The following is a 16,107-nucleotide window of genomic DNA, read 5'->3' as shown; positions in this document are numbered from 1 at the left end:
CTATCACCTCTTGTCCTCAGTTTCGGTATGTTATCCAAAGATCTTAGATAACTGAAAAACTCTAATTTAACTTCCTCTTTTATGCAGATATTCTTATTATATGTGGTTTCCTTTTTTGTGTGTGCTTTATTTCTGTGGAGTATTGCCTACAAATCTTGTCTTCTTTTTAAAATCACTCAACTGTGTTTTTAATATTCATTCATGTTATCAGTCAGGACCCAGTCAGGAAAACAGAAACCACACTAAGTATTTCAAGAAGAGGACTTTTAATACAGAGACTTAATTACAAGTATTAGAAGACTGAAAGAGTAGAAAGAAGTTGCTGTTGTAACTAAAAAAATTAGTAACTGCAGAAATCAGAATATTCCAAGGCCTGTGAAAACAAAAGGGAAGAGGTGATGTGATTACCAGAAACTAGGAGCTCAGAGAAGGGGCCTTCTTTGACTGATACTGACTTTTATGGGAGAAGCTCCCTCCAGGTATCTTGGTGCTTATACCTCTGAGGAAAGGCATGGCCCTGAGGGTGGGAAAGCAAGGGATGACTGATCTCAGACTGCCAAGTGGGTAGTCAGACTGCTGCAAATATCTCTGAGAAGTGTGGCAAAGCTGATGTTGAGTGCAGAACTAGCTAGTAGAAGCCAAATGTCTGCAGCTGAGATCATGTGACAACTGGAAAACAGGAATGAAGTCTCTCCTATCTTTAAGGGTTCCTTTAGGGTATCCCATTGGCAGACCCTAACAGGAAATTTGGCAATGGGGTCTGGGAAATGTTTGTAGAACCCCAGCTACAGCAACACAGCCAGAATGTGGGGGTGGGGGTGGGTAGAGGAGAGAATTGGGGGAGTTGCAGGGGGAGAGATGGAAAGGCTAGCAGCTGAAAAAAAATAGGTAAATAACCAGTGTATTCCATGTAGCTGTTAATCTAGTTTGTTGCTTCCATCAGCTGCAGGAGTATTCCATAGTATGCATCCACCATAGTAAATTTATCCATTCACCTGGTTGCCTCACATTCTTTGCTATCTGGAGAAATTAAAACCCTTGAAGCTAGGGTTCTGAGTACAAGATCAGTTCCACCAATTAGATTTCTTCATTTGAGATTTGGGAGGTAAAGGCTGTCTTTCTGCTGTTTTGGTTGTTGCTGCTGGAAAGCAAGTTTATGTACATATTGGGCTTTCTGCAACAGCTTTCCAGCTTTGAAAACCTGCAGCATTCCCATTGAAGCCAAGAACAAAATAAGGATGCCTACTGTAATGGATAAAGTTCAACCTCGGACTGGACATTGAACAGGTAAAATAAATCTACTCTGTAATAGTATAAGTTTGACTACAATAAACTGTGGTTAAGAAGAAAAATTGGCCGGGCGTGGTGGCTCATGCCTGCCTGTAATCCCAGCACTGTGGGAGGCCGAGGTGGGCGGATCACAAGGTCAGGAGTTCAAGACCAGCTGACCAACACGGTGAAACCCCATCTCTACTAAAAATACAAAAATTAGCTGAGCTCTGATGGTGCACACCTGTAATCAGGAGGCTAAGGCAAGAGAATTGCTTGACCCCAGGAGGTGGACGTTGCAGTGAGCCGAGATCGCACCACTGTACTCCAGCCTGGGCGATGGAGCAAGACTCAGTCTCAAAAAAAAAAGAAAGAAAAATTATTGGAAGGATAGCAATAAGTAATTCACAGAACTGTGAAGTCTGGAGGTGAGGCATGAAACAGATAGGAATCAACAGAGGATGAACCACTGCAAAAACTAAGGTAATATGTTAGAATCAGTCTGGTAAGGATGGCACTGCTGGCACCACTGCTTTTGGGCTTTTCTCTTGCTCTTGGTACATAGATTAATGAGAATTCTCAATTAATGAGAATTGAGTTAATCCTCCTCCTAAGTTCATGACACTATGTCAGGATCAGTCCATGAAAGCCTCCCTTCCTGTTCTTTTATTTGTTCCCTTCATTCCTGATTTGCACTTCAGTTCCTCTTGTGTTCCCCCACAGTGCATTCGTTATATGTCCCTAGACACATATGTGTCTTTGGCAATATATATGGTGGTTTTGGTGTATGTATGTTGTGGCAGAGACTTGCCAGCTGTTTCTAATACCCATTTTCTTCCTGGGAAATCAGCTGGATTGTATTTTCCAGCTTCCCTTATAGTTAAGGGTGGCCATGTGATTGAGTCTAACCAGTTGGATGGTAGTGAAACTAATGTATGTTATTGCCAGACTTGGGTCCTTAAATTTTCTTATGCATAGTCTCTCATATCATAATCAAATTGCTGAGATCCAAAAATAAAACATGGAAAATAATAGAAAGACACATGTACAGAGAACAAGGATATGACTTAAAAGGCAATGTCTCATCAAAAACAATGGAGGACAGATGATACTGGCATGACATATTCAAAGTGCTTAAAAAGGAAAAAATATGTCAAACAAAAATTCTATATCAAGCAGTTTGTTGCCTGGACTCAACATGAAAACAAGATAAACACATCTGAATGGGGCAGGAAGGAACAAAAACAAGAAATTTATTGCTAACAGACCTGCATTACAAAAAATTAGGTTCTTTGGGCTAAGGAAAAATGGTACCAGATGGTAACTCAGATCCACAGAAAAAAATAAAAAGCACCAGAAATGGCAAATATGTGGACAAATATAAAATCTCTCTATTTTCTCTTCTTATTTATTTAAAATACATAGAACTATTTAGAAAAAGTATAACACTTACGTATTGGACTTATATATTGATTATATATACATGGCAATAGCTCAGAAGGTGGGGTGGGGTGGGGGAATTTATTGGAGTTATATTGCTGCAAGTTTACCATATTTTACCTGAAACAACTTAGATTATTACCCCTAAGTGGACTGCAATGAGATTTATAGTGTAATCCCACTAAAATATAATGTGAGAGGATTGCCTGAGGCCAGGACTTTGAGACTAGCCTAGGCAACATAGTGAGAACCTGTCGCTACAAATAATAATAATAATAATCAAAGCTCTCACCTCAATAACCTAGGGAAAAAAAGCAAAATAAATCCAAAGCAAGCAGAAGGAAGGAAATAATAAAGATAAGAACAGAAATCCATGAAATTAGAAACCGAAAAACAATAGAGCAAGCCAATGAAACAAAGGGCTGGTTCTTTGAAAAGATCAATAAAATTACAAACCTGTAGCAAGACTGACAAAGAAAAATAAGAGAAAAGACACAAATTACCAATACCAGGAATTAAATATCACTATAGACTGTACAAACATAAAAAAGTAAGAGAATACTGCAAAACCTCTATGCACATGTTTTTGACAGTTTAGATGAAATGAAACAACTCCTCCAAACACAAAGTGCCACAACTCATGCAATATGAAATAAGTAATTGAAGTTGCCCTGTAACAACTCAGGAAATTAAATTTATAATTTAAAAATTCCCAAGAAAAAAACTCCAGGCCCTGATTGTTTCACTGGGGAATTTTACCAAATGTTTAAAGAAGAAATAACGCTAATTCTATAAAATCTTTTTCAGAAAATAGAGGAGAACACCCACCAATTCATTTTATGAAGCTAATATTACTCTGACACCAAAACCAGAAAGAGATGTTATAAACAAAGAAAGCTACAGACCAATATCTTTGATTAATATAGACACAAAGTTCTTAGCAAAATTGAATGCAACAATATGTAAAAAAGAATTACACATTATAACCAAGTGGTGTTTATTCTAGGGATGGTTCAATAATAGAAAATAAATCAATGTAATCCATCATATTTTAAGGCTAAAGAAGAAAAAATTACAGAATTATATCAATAGATGCAGGAAAAAGTACTTAACAAAATATAATACCCATTTATGATAAAAACTCTCAGAAAACTAGGAATAGAGGAAAACTTTTTTAACTCCATAAAGACCATCTATAAAAATACATACAGCTATTATTACACTTAATGGTGAAAAACCAGATGCCTCTCCATTAAGATTAAAAAGAAGGCAAGGATTTTCACACTCATCACTCTTATTGAGTTTAATATAGTGCTAGAAGTTCTAGCCGGTGCAATAAGGCAAGAAAGAAATAAAAGGTATATAAATTAGAAAAGAAGAACTAAGCTGTCCCTATTTGCAGATGACATGTTTGTCTACATAGAAAATCCCAAGGAATCTACAGAAAATTTTTAGAATTAATAAGCGAGCTGCGTGCGGCAGCTCACGCCTGTAATCCCAGCACTTTGGGAGGCCGAGGCGGGCAGATCACAAGGTCAAGAGATCGAGACCATCCTGGCCAACATGGTGAAACCCCATCTCTACCAAAAATACAAAAATTAACCAGGCGTGGTGGCATGCACCTGTGGTTCCAGCTACTCAGGAGGCTAAGGCAGGAGAATCGCTTGAACCTGGGAGGCGGAGGTTGCGGTGAGCCGAGATCAAACCATTGCACTCCAGCCTGGGCAATGAGAGCAAAACTCAGTCTCAAACAAACAAACAAAAATAAGTCGGTTCAGCAAGATTGCAAAACACAAAATGAACATAAAATACAAAATAAACTATTTCTATATACTAGAAATGCACACATAAAAATAAAATTCCATTTACACTCAAAAAAATACTGCTGTAAATCTAACAAAACATGTATAGAACTTCTATGCTGAAAACTATACAACACTGATGAAAGAAAAGATCTAAATAGAGAGAAACAAAGATCTACATAGAAAACAAAGATCTAAATCCATGTATATGGATTGTAAAACTCAACATAGTAAAGATACCAGTTATCCTCACATAGATAAAGAAGTCTAACAATTCCTATCATAATCCCAGCCAAGATTTTTTGGAGACAAAGAAAAGATTATTCTAAAATTTATATGGAAAGGTAAGGGAATCAGATAGCTAAGATTTTGAAAAATAAGAATAAAGGGAGGACTGAATCTACCCAATTGTAAGACTTACTGTAGTTACGGTAATCAAGATTGTGTAGTATTGGTGGAAGGAAAGAGATAGATACCTAAATCAATAGAATAAGATAGAGAACTCAGAAATAAAGCCACGCAAATATGTCCAACTTATTCCTTTGTTTTTTGACACAGGAGATTCTATAACTTTTAATTAATCAACTGAACTGAATGGGTACACATTTATTAAAGCGTTTTAAAAGACTAGAACAATAATCATGTCATAATCTACAAATACGAATGTTGTTTTCAGAATGGCTACTCCATATCCCTTTATTTGGATATATTATAATCTAACTAGTACTGTATTATTGGATATTTGTTTTCTCTGATTTTTGTAAATGTTCATGTTCTCTGCAATCAACATCCTCTATATATACATGTTTAACGACTTTTTTAAAATCAATTCTTTAGGGAAAATAATCTTATAGGGGGATTTACTGGATCAAGGGCAATGTACAATTTAAAAGTTTTTTTTATATGTGTTGCTAAATTGCCTTCCAGACTTATTGAACAGATTTAAATTCTCATCAGCAGTGTCTGAGATTGTCATGGGAAAACTTTTCAACGAAGTAACGCCAATTGATCTATAGCACTTTTGGTTGCTGAGAATGTCTAATAAAAGCAAAAGAACAAATGAAACAAACTATTTCCCAATGCAGTGCTTCATAACCCGGATGCACCCATTTCCTATTCCTTATGTTATTCCTTACTTCTTCCAATGTCTACTTTCTTTTTAATTTTTATGAGTATGTAGTACGTGAATATATTTATGGGGTACATGAGATATTTTATTACAGACATACAATGCATAGTAATCACATCAGGGTAGATAGAGTATCCATCACACCAAGCATTTATCCTTTTTTCTTTGTATTACAAACATTCCAATCATACTCCTTTAGTTATTTTAAAATGTACAATAAATTTTTGTTGACTGTAATCACCCTGTTGTGCTATCAAATACTAGATCTTATCATTCTAACTATGAATATATTTTTGTACCCATTATCCTCATTTGTCTGCCCACCCCCCACACTGACCACCACTATCTTTCCCATTTTTCTACTCTTTACCTCCATGAGTTCAATTGTTTTAATTTTTAGCTCCCACAAATGAGTGAGACCATATGTTACGGGGTCTTTGGGGTGTTGTTTTTCTGTCCAGAAACCTTTGTGGCCGGTAGCTTCTTTGCCCAAGTTTTGCTCGGGCCCGCTGGGCTCATTTCACCCACTCAGCCTGGCAGGCTGTGCTTGGCTCACTCTACTGGCCTGGGTCCCATGCCTGCCAAGAGCAAGTCAGGCATGGAATGGCAAGGAGAGTGTGAGCAAACACAGGGTCTGGCTACTGCACACAGTTAGGCATGCTGGCTGCTGCAGCAAGGCGAGCAGCTCCAGTTGCCAGCACAGGTGCCAGCTCTCTGCGAGTCTGCAGCCAGACCAGGTGCACGGCAAGCAGCTTCCACGGCTGGCAGCAGGGAACACATTGGTGCCCATAAACTTGGAGACACCAGGAATTGCAGGGTCCCAGAGAGGGGGTCACAGCCCTGGCTTGGGGAGCTCCCAGATCTGGGCTCTTTGAAGGGCTGCAGCTGTTCTTTCCTTCTCTTTGCCCCCAGTGTGGTGGGCAAGGGGCATGTCTCAGCACTGTTTGTGTTACAGCTCTTTTAGCCTCGCCCTTTGGTGGGTCCCGAGTTTTTGTCCTGTGACCAGGAAGAATGAGGTATGCAGACAAGTGGAGAGCGAGCAAGACAAAGGGGAGCTTTACTGAGCAATAGAACAGCTCAGAAGAACCCCGCAGGGGGCAGCTCCTTTCTGTAGCCAGGGTGTCCCAACAAGTATTCAGCTCCTAGCAGAGAGGGTAGCTCCTCTCCACTAGGCCAGTCATCCCAACAAATGTTCAGCTCTCAGCAGAGAGGTGCCCCCCAATTGGTCCATGGCGGCCATGGCTGGCTGGGAAAAGCGCCACGAGTTCCCACTCCTGTCAGTGGTACTGGAAACCCAGACCATAGCCTTCAGGCCCTCCCTGGACTGAAGGTGGGGCCTCACCCAAGACCTACCCCCTTACGCCCAGGAACCCGTCTGCCTCCTGCTACCGTTCATGGCACCCAGGCTATAGGTGCCAAGGGGCGCCTGCAGGCCAGCACCAAGCTGCTCTCAGCCCCTCCCTCAGCTTCCCTCCTATGCTCGTTGGTGCCCAAAGCCCAGAGGGGGCCGAGGCAGCAGGAGGCTGGCGTGGCAGCCCTGCCCTGAACATGTGCACACCCGGCCGGGCCATGACATAACAATGCCTGGGCTTGGCCCCGACTGTGCTGTGAGATCGGAGAAGTGCCGACAGCAGGGAGAAGCCACGCATGGAGACCAGGGCTCCCGCCTGCTCTTTGTAGCGGGAGGCCCAGATCTATAGCCTTGGTTTGGGTGGCTGCAGCTGTGCCCAGGAGGGCGGGGCTCCCGCCTGCTCCTGGTCCCGAGAGCACAGGGATGCCTGGGTCCACAGCTGTGCAACAGCACCAGGGGAGCTTCCGCCGGCTCCATGGAGCATGCAGCCCTGGCTGTGCCTCCCTGTGCAGCCAGAGGGATGGCAGCGGCCGCTCCAGACGGCCTGCCGCTGCCATCACATGCAAAGTTTGTCTTTCTGTGCCTGGCTTATATCACTTAATATCTGTCCTCCAGTTCCATCCATGTTGTTGCAAGTGACAGGATCTCATTCTTTCCTATAGCTGAATATAGTATTTCAATCTGTATATGTGCCACATTTTCTTTATCTATTCGTCTGTTGATGGACACTTAGGTTGCTTCTGTATCTTGGCTATTGTAAATAGTGCTGCAATAAACAGGGGAGTGTAGATACCTTTTCTATATACTGATTTGTCTTTTTTGGGGAGAGGAGTATATACCTAGCAGTGAGATTTCTGGATCATATGGTAGTTCTTTATTCAGTTTTTTGTGGAACCTCCATACTGTTCTCCACAATGCTTGTATTAATTAACATTCCCCCCAACACTGTACAAAAGTTTATTTTCTCCCCATCGTCACCAGCATTCATTACTGCCTGTCTTTTGGATAAAAGCCATTTTAACTGAGGTGAGATGGTATCTCATTGTAGTTTTGATTTGCATTTATCTGATGATTAATGATGCTGAGCACCTTTTCATTTACCTGTTTGCCGTTTGTATCTCTTCTTTTGAGAAATGTCTATTAAGATTTTTTGCCTGTTTTTAAAATCAGATTATTAGATTTTTTCTTTTTTTAAAAATTTTCTTTTTGAGATGGAGTCTCTATCATCCAGGCCTGAGTGCAGTAGTGCGATCTCAGCCCACTGCAGCCTCCACTTCTTAGGTTCAAGCGATTCTCATGCCTCAGCCTGCCTAGTAGCTGGGATTACAGGTGTGCACCACCATGCCTGGATAATTTTTGTATTTTTTTTAGTAGAGATGAGGTTTCACCATGTTGGCCAGGCTAGGTCTCAAACTCCTGACCTCAGGTGATCTGCCTGCCTCAGCCTCCCAAAGTGCTGGGATTACAGGTGTAAGCCACCATGCCTAGCCTAGATTTTTCTTTTTTTTGGAGGGGGTCGGGGGGTACAGAATCTTCCTCTTGTCACCCAGGCTGGAGTGCAGTGGCACAATCTTGGCTCACTGCAACCCCCACCTCTCAGGTTCAAGCGATTCTCCTACCTCAGACTCCCAAGTAGCTAGGATTACAGGCACCTGCCACCACGCCCAGCTAGTTTTTGTATTTTTAGTAGAGATGGGGTTTCACCATGTTGGCCAGGTTGGTCTCGAACTCCTGACCTCGAGCAATCCACCTGCCTCAGCCTCCCAAAGTGCTAGGATTACAGGTGTGAGCCACTGCACCTGGCCAATTTTTTTTCTTATAGAGTTAGTTGTTTGAGCTCCTTATGTATTCTGATTATTAATCCTTTGTCAGATGGATAGTTTGCAAATATTTTTTCCCATTCCGTGGTTTGTCTTTTCACTTTGTTGATTGTTTCTTTTACTGTGCAGAAGCTTTTTAACTTGATGTGATCCCATTTGTCCATTTTTGCTTTGATTGCTTGTGCTTTTGGGGTATTACTCAAGAAATCTTTGCCAAGATCAATGTCTTGGAGGGTTTCTCCAAGGTTTTCTTTCATTAGTTTCATAGTTTGAGGTCTCAGATCTAAGTCTTTAATCTATTTTGATTTGATTTTTATATATGGCAAGAGAGAGGAGCCTAGTTTGATTCTTTTGCTTATGTATATCCTATTTTCCCAGCACCATTTATTGAAGAGACTGTCCTTTCCCCAACGTATGTTCTTGGCACTTTTGTCAAAAATGAGTTTACTGTAGATGTATGGATTTATTTCTGGGTTCTGTATGCTGTTCCATTCGTCTATGTGTCTGTTTTTTTGGCAGTACTATGCTGTTTTGGTTATTATAGCTCTGTAGTATAATCTGAAGACAGGTAATATGATTCCTTCAGTTTTGTTCTTTTGCTCAGGATGGCTTTGTCTCTTCTGGGTCTTTTGTGCTTCTATATGAATTTTAAGATTATTTTTTCGATTTCTGTGAAGAATGTCACTGGTATTTCGATAGGGATTGCAGTGAATCTGTAGATTGCTTTGGATAGTACGGACATTTTAACAATATCAGTTCTTCCAATCCATGAACATGAAATATCTATCAATTTTTTGTCTGTGTCCTCTTCAGTTTCTTGCATCAATGTTTTATAGTTTTCATTATAGAGGTCTCTCACTTGTTTGGTTAAGTTTATTCCTAGGTATCTTATTTTATTTGTAGCTATTGTAAATGGGATTACTTTCTTGATTTCTTTATCAGATTGTTTGTTGTTGGCATATAGAAATGCTACTGATTTTTGTATGTTGATTTTACATTCTGCAATTTTACTGAATTTGTTTATCAGTTCTAATAGCTTTTGGTGGAGTCTTTAGGTTTTTCCAAATAAAAGATAATATAATCTGCAAATATGGATAATTTGGCTTCTTCCTTTCCAACTTGGATGCCATTTATTTTTTTTTCTCCTGTCTGATTACTCTAGGTAGGACTTCTATTACTGTGTTGAATGACAGTAGTGAAAATGGGCATCCCTGTCTAGTTCCAGATCTTAGAGGAAAAGTTTTCAGTTTTTCCCCATTCAGTATATTAGCTGTGGGTCTGTAATATATGGCTTTTATTATGTTGAGGTATGTTCCTTCTATACCCAGTTTTTGGAGGGCTTTTTTAAATCATAAAAGGATGTTGAATGTTATCAAATGTTTTAAAAGCATCAATTAAAATGATCATATGGTTTTTGGTCTTCATTCTGTTGATATGATACATCACATTGATTGATTTGCATATGTTGAACCATCCTTGGATTCCTGGGATAAATCCCTCTTGGCCATGATGAATGATCTTTTTAATGGGGTGTTGAATTAGGTTTCCTAGTATTTTATTGAGGATTTTTGCATAAATGTTCATCAGTGATATAGTTTCCTTTTTTTGATGTGTCTTTGTCTGGTTTTGCTATCAGGGTAACACTGGCTCACAGAATGAGTTTCAAAGTACTCCCTCCTCTATTTTTTTTTGAATAGTCTGAGTAGGGTTCACATTAGTTCTTTAAATGTTTCATAAAATTAGTCAGTGCAGCTGTTGGGTCCCGTGCTTTTCTTAGCTGGAAGACTTTTTTATTATGGCTTTGATCTCATTACTTGTTATTGGTCTATTTAGGTTTTGGATTTCTTCATGGTTTAATCTTAGTAAGTTGCATATGTCTAGGAATTTATGTCTTCTAGCTTTTCCAGTTTATTGGCATTTAGTTGCTCATAGTCTCTGATGATCCTTTGAATTTCTGTGGTATCAGTTGTAATGACTCCTTTTTCATCTGATTTTGTTTGGGTCTTCTCTCTTTTATGCTTAGTCTGGCTAAAGGTTTGTTGACTTTATCTTTTCAAAAAACCTGTTCATTTTATTGATCCTTTGTATTTTTAAAATTTGAATCTCACTTATTTCTGCTTGATATTTGTTATGTCTTCTTTTAATTTTCCGTTTGGTTTGCTTTTGCTTTTCTAGTTCTTGAAGATGCATCATTAGGTTGTTCATTTGAAGTTTTTCTACTTTTTTGATTAGGTACTTATTGCTATAAACTTTCCTCAGTACTGCTTTTGTTATATCCTGTAGATTTTGGTCTGTCGTATTTCCATTTTCATTTGTTTCAAATATTTTTAAATTTTTTTTCTTATTTGTTGATCCACTGGCCATTAAGCATATTATTTAATTTCCATGTGTTCATATAGTTTCCAAAGTTCCTCCTATTATTGATTTTATTCCATTGTGGTCAAGGAAGATACTTGATATTTTTCACATATTTTTGAAATGTTTAAGGCTTGTTTTATGGCCTAATATATGGTTTATCATTGAAAATAACACGTGTTGAGGGGAAGAATATAATATGTATCCTTCAGCCATTGGATGAAATGTTCTGTAAATATCTGTAAGATCCATTTACTCTATAGTGCAGATTAAATCTGACATTTGTTGATTTTCTGTCTGGATGACCTGTCTAATGCTGAAAGTCGGGTAATTAAGTCTTCAGCTGTTATTGTATTGGGGTCTATCTCTCTCTTTAGTTCTAAAAATATTTGCTTTATATATCTGGGTGCTCCAGTGTTGGGTGCATATATGTTTACAATTATTATATCCTCTTGCTGAATTTACCCCTTTATCATTATGTAATGACCTTCTTTGTCTTGAAATCTGTTTTGTCTGGTGCAAATATAGCTACTCCTGCTCTTTTTTGGTTTCAATTTGCATTGAATATCATTTTGTATTTGTTTATTTTTAGTCTATATGTGTCTTTATAGGTGAAGGGTGTTTCTTACAGGAAAAGGATTATTGGGTCTTGTTTTTTCGTCTGTTCAGCCATTCTGTGTCTTTTGATTGGAGAGTTTAGTGCATTTACATTCCATGTTATTATTGATAAGTAAGGACTTACTCCTGTCGTTTTGTTATTTGTTTTCTGGTTGTTTTGTGATCCTTTCTTCCATCTGTCCATCCATCTTCCTTTTTGTGAAGGTGATTTTCCCGGGTGGTATTTTTTTTTCTTTTTTTGAGACGGAATTTCACTCTTGTTGCCCAGGCTGGAGTGCAATGGCACGATCTCGGTTCACTGCAACCACTGCCTCCCAGGCTCAAGCGATTGTCCTGCCTCAACCTCCCAAGTAGCTGAGATTACAGGTGCATGCCACCATGCCCAGCTAATTTTGTATTTTTAGTAGAGACGGGGTTTCACCATGTGGGCCAGGCTGGTCTTGAACTCCTGACCTCAGTGATTCACCCACTTCAGCCTCCCAAAGTCCTGGGATTACAGGCGTGAACCACTGTGCCTGGCTTTTAAATTTTTTTTCTTTTGTTTCCTCTGTGTATTTTCAAATAGCCTATCTTCAAGCTCACTAATTCTTTCTACTGCTTGATCCATTCTGCTGTTGAAAGACTCTATTGCATTCTTCAGTATGTCAATAGAATTTTTCAGCTCCAGGATTTCTGCTTGATCCTTTTAAATTATTTTACTCTCTTTGTTAAATTTATCTGATAGGATTCTGAATTCCTTCTTTGTGTTATCTTGAATTTTTTTTTTTAGCTTTCTCAAAACAAGCTGTTTTGAATTCTCTGTCCAAAAGGTCACACATCTCTGTTACTCCAGGATTTGTCACTAGTGCCTTATTTACTTTGTTCGGTGATGCCATGTTTTCCTGGATGGTCTTGATGCTTATGGATGTCCATCAGTGTCTGGGCATTGAAGAATTAGGTATTTGTTGTACTCTTTGCAGTCTGGGTTTATTTATAACCATCCTTCTTTGGAATGCAATCCAAATATTCAAAGAGAATTTAGTGTTGTGATCTAAGTCTTTGGTCACTGCAGCCATATCTGCATTAGTGAGAACCCCCAGCCCAGTAATTGCTGTGGCTCTTGTAGATTCATAGAGGTAGCACTTTGATGGTGTTGGGTAAGATTCATGAGCATTCCCTTGATTATGAGGCAGAGACTCTTGTTCTCTTCTCTTAATTTCCCCCAAACAAACAAAGTCTGTCTGTCTGTGCTGAGCTGCTTGGAGCTGGAGAAGAGGTGACACAAGCACCCCTATAGCCACCAACACTGTGATTATGCTGGGTTACACCTGAAGCCAGCACAGCACTGGGTCTTGCCCAAGGCCTGTAGTGACTACTGCCTGGTTACCGCTGATGTTCCCTCAAGGCCCAAGGTCTCTACAGTCAGCGGGTGGTGCATCTAGCCAGGCTTGTTGCCTTCCCTTCAGGGTAGCAAGCTACCCCTCAGTCCAGAAATACCATCCAATAGCTGGGGCCTGAAGTCAGGAACCTTAGTAATATACTTGGTGGCCTATTCTACTGTGGCTGAGCTGGCACACAAGCCGTAAGACAAGTCCTTCCCACTCTTTCCTTTCCTTTCCTGAAGCAGAAGGACCCTCTCCCTATGGCCACCACTACTTCAAGCCTGCAGCAAGTATTGCGTGGCTAACACCGTTGTTCATTCAAGGTCCAATGGCTCTTCAGTCAGCTTGTGGTGAATGCTGCTAAGCCTGGTTGTCTCCCTGCAGGGCAATAGACTCCCCTCTGGTCCAGGGCAGGTCAAGAAATGCACCCAGGAACCAAGGCCTGGAATCAGGAACCCCAGGGAACCCACTTAGTACTCTCTACCTCACCCTGGCCAAGCTGTACCCAAGTCGCAAGACAAAGTCCCCATTATTCTTCCCTCTCCTTTCTTCAAGCAGTAGGAGTATCTCCCCATGGCCACCACAGCTAGGAATGTGTTGGGTCACCCCTGAAGCCCTCACAGCACTGGGTCTCACTGAAGGCCCCTGGGTAAGTGCTGCCTGACAACCACTGAGGTTTATTCAAGGCCCAAGAGCTCTTTAGTCAGCAGGTGATGAATCCTTCCAGGACTGAGTCCTTCCCATGAAGGACGTGGGTTCCCTTCTGGCCCAGGGTGTGTCTATCTTGTAGAAGATAGGACCTGAAATGGGGGTCTCAGGACTCCTGCTCATGCTCTATTCTACTGTGGCTGAGCTAGTGTTCAAGTTGCAAAACAGAGTTCTCTTTACTTTCCCCTCTCCTCTCCTTAAGTGGAAGGAAAGAGTCTCTCCCAGAGCTGCAAACTGCACTGCCTGTGGTTGGGGGACAGGTAATGCAAGCACTCCTTTGGTTGCCTCAGCTGGTGTCTCACTAGGTCATGTACACCCCAAGTCCAATGGCTCCAAGCCCAGCACAGCACCAGTACTTGCCCAGAAATTGCAGCCCCTGTGGCCTAGACTGCCTTTCAAGTTTATTTAGGACACCAGGGCACTTTAGCCTATGGTCATGGGGCTTGCCAGAACTCAGGTTCCAGCCACCAGAATGGACAGTTCCCCTCTGGCTGGGGCTGGTCTAAATTCTCCCTTCATGGGCACTGGCTGGATTCTGTTTGTGCTGTTTTCCACCCAGATAGGCAGCACTGAGTTCCAATGCAAAGTCCCACAATCACTCTGTTCTCCTTCCAGCAAGTGCACAGATTCTCTCTGTGTGCCACCTGGCCACAGAAAAATAAATAGAAATAATGAAAATACAACAAAGCAAAAGTTGTGAGATGCAGCTAAATAAATGTTAGAGAGTGATGTATAGCTTTCAATGCTTATATGAGAAATAAGAAACACCTAAAATCGGCCAGGCACGGTGGCTCATGCCTGTAATCCCAGCACTTTGGGAGGCCAAGGTGGGTGGATCACCTGAGGTCAGGAGTTTGAGGCCAGCCTAGCCAACATGGTGAAACCCCATCTCTGCTAAGAATACAAAAATTAGCTGGGCGTGGTGGCACGCACCTGTAATTCCAGCTACTCGGGAGGTTGAGGCAGGAGAATCGCTTGAACCCAGGAGGTGGAGGTTGCAGTGAGCCCAGATCGTGCCACTGCACTCCAGCTTAGGTGACAGAGAGAGACTCTGACTCTGTATTAAAAAAAAAACAAAACCCGAAAAAACCCTAAAATAAATAATCTAAGTTTCCACATTAAGAAGCTAGAAAAAGAGAAAATTAAAACAAAAATAAGTAAAAGAAAGGAAATTTAAAAAGATAAAAGTTGAAAGTGATAAAATAGAAACTGGAGAACCAATAGAGAAAATCAATGAAACACAAAGCTAATTCTCTGAAAGGATCAATAGAATTGACAAATATTTAGACTGATCAAAAATACGAAGACTGAAAATATGAATGAAAGCAGGGACATCCCTATAGATCCTACAGACATTAAAAGGATAATAAGGGACTATTAAGAACAACTTATACCAGTAACTTCAAAAACTTACGTTCTATCTAAGATAAAATTTTTGAAAATACCACAATGGACTCAGAAAGAAGTGGAAAATCTGATAGCCTTGTATCTACTAAAGAAATAGAATTTGTAATTAAAAACCTCTCTCTCTCTCACACACACACACACACACACACACACACACACACACACACACATCAAAACAAAAAAACTCCAGGCCCAGATGGCTTTACTGGCAAATTCTATCAACCTTTTAAGAAATATCACTCCTACATAAACTCTTAGAAAGTACAGTAGGAGAGAACACTTCCCAAATCTCTTCCTCCCTCCCTCCCTCCCTTCCTTCCTTCACTTTCTCTTTCTCTCTCTTTCCTTTTTTTTTTTTTTTTTTTTTGTGACATAGTCTTACTTTGTCACCAAGTTTGGAGTGCAGTGGTGAATAGTGTAATCACAGTTTACTGCAGCCTCCACCTCCTGGGCTCAAGCAATTATCCCACCTCAGCCTCCTGTGTAGCTGGGACCACAGGTGTACACTACACACCGAGCTAATTTTTCAAATTTTTTATAGAGATAGATTCTGTCTATGGTGTCCAGGCTGGTCTTGAACTCCTGGGCTCAAGCTATCCTCCCACCTCAGCCTCTCAAAGTCTCAGCTCATTTTGTGTGTGACCATCTGAGACATAAACCTGAGAGTGGAATTGGTAGAACAGAGTATACTTAATTTTACTAAGTGCTGTCAGATTGCTCCCCAGAGTAACTACACCAGTTTCCGCATCTGCCAACAATGCTTGAGGATTCTTGTTTTCCACTATCTCACTAAATCTTGGTATGACAGAGGCAACAGAATGCTGTAGAGATCATGGATTCTGGAGAC

At 40.5% G+C, this 16,107-nt stretch overlaps 1 protein-coding gene across 4 annotated transcripts in view; it reads left to right on the top strand.

Moving 5' to 3' along the window:
• Positions 1-16,107, top strand: part of RRP8 (ribosomal RNA processing 8) — a 105,386-nt gene that overhangs the window by 10,169 nt on the left and 79,110 nt on the right. For 3 of the 4 annotated variants that reach the window (XR_008537959.2, XR_001707118.4, XR_008537958.2), the window contains exon 7: positions 1,184-1,287. Coding sequence is in view for 1 of the 4 variants with exons in the window: in XM_024346940.3 (XP_024202708.2) it covers positions 1,184-1,219 (36 nt within the window). In the remaining 3 variants the exon portion in view is untranslated. Of the gene's footprint in view, positions 1-1,183; positions 1,314-16,107 lie in introns of those variants that run through there. The other variant, XM_024346940.3, reaches the window with a different exon arrangement.

The sequence above is a fragment of the Pan troglodytes genome, chromosome 9 (assembly GCF_028858775.2).
Source record: "Pan troglodytes isolate AG18354 chromosome 9, NHGRI_mPanTro3-v2.0_pri, whole genome shotgun sequence".
Classification (NCBI taxonomy): domain Eukaryota; kingdom Metazoa; phylum Chordata; class Mammalia; order Primates; family Hominidae; genus Pan; species Pan troglodytes.
Note: the sequence above shows the minus strand (reverse complement) of the source record. Positions and strands in the feature narration are given on the sequence as shown.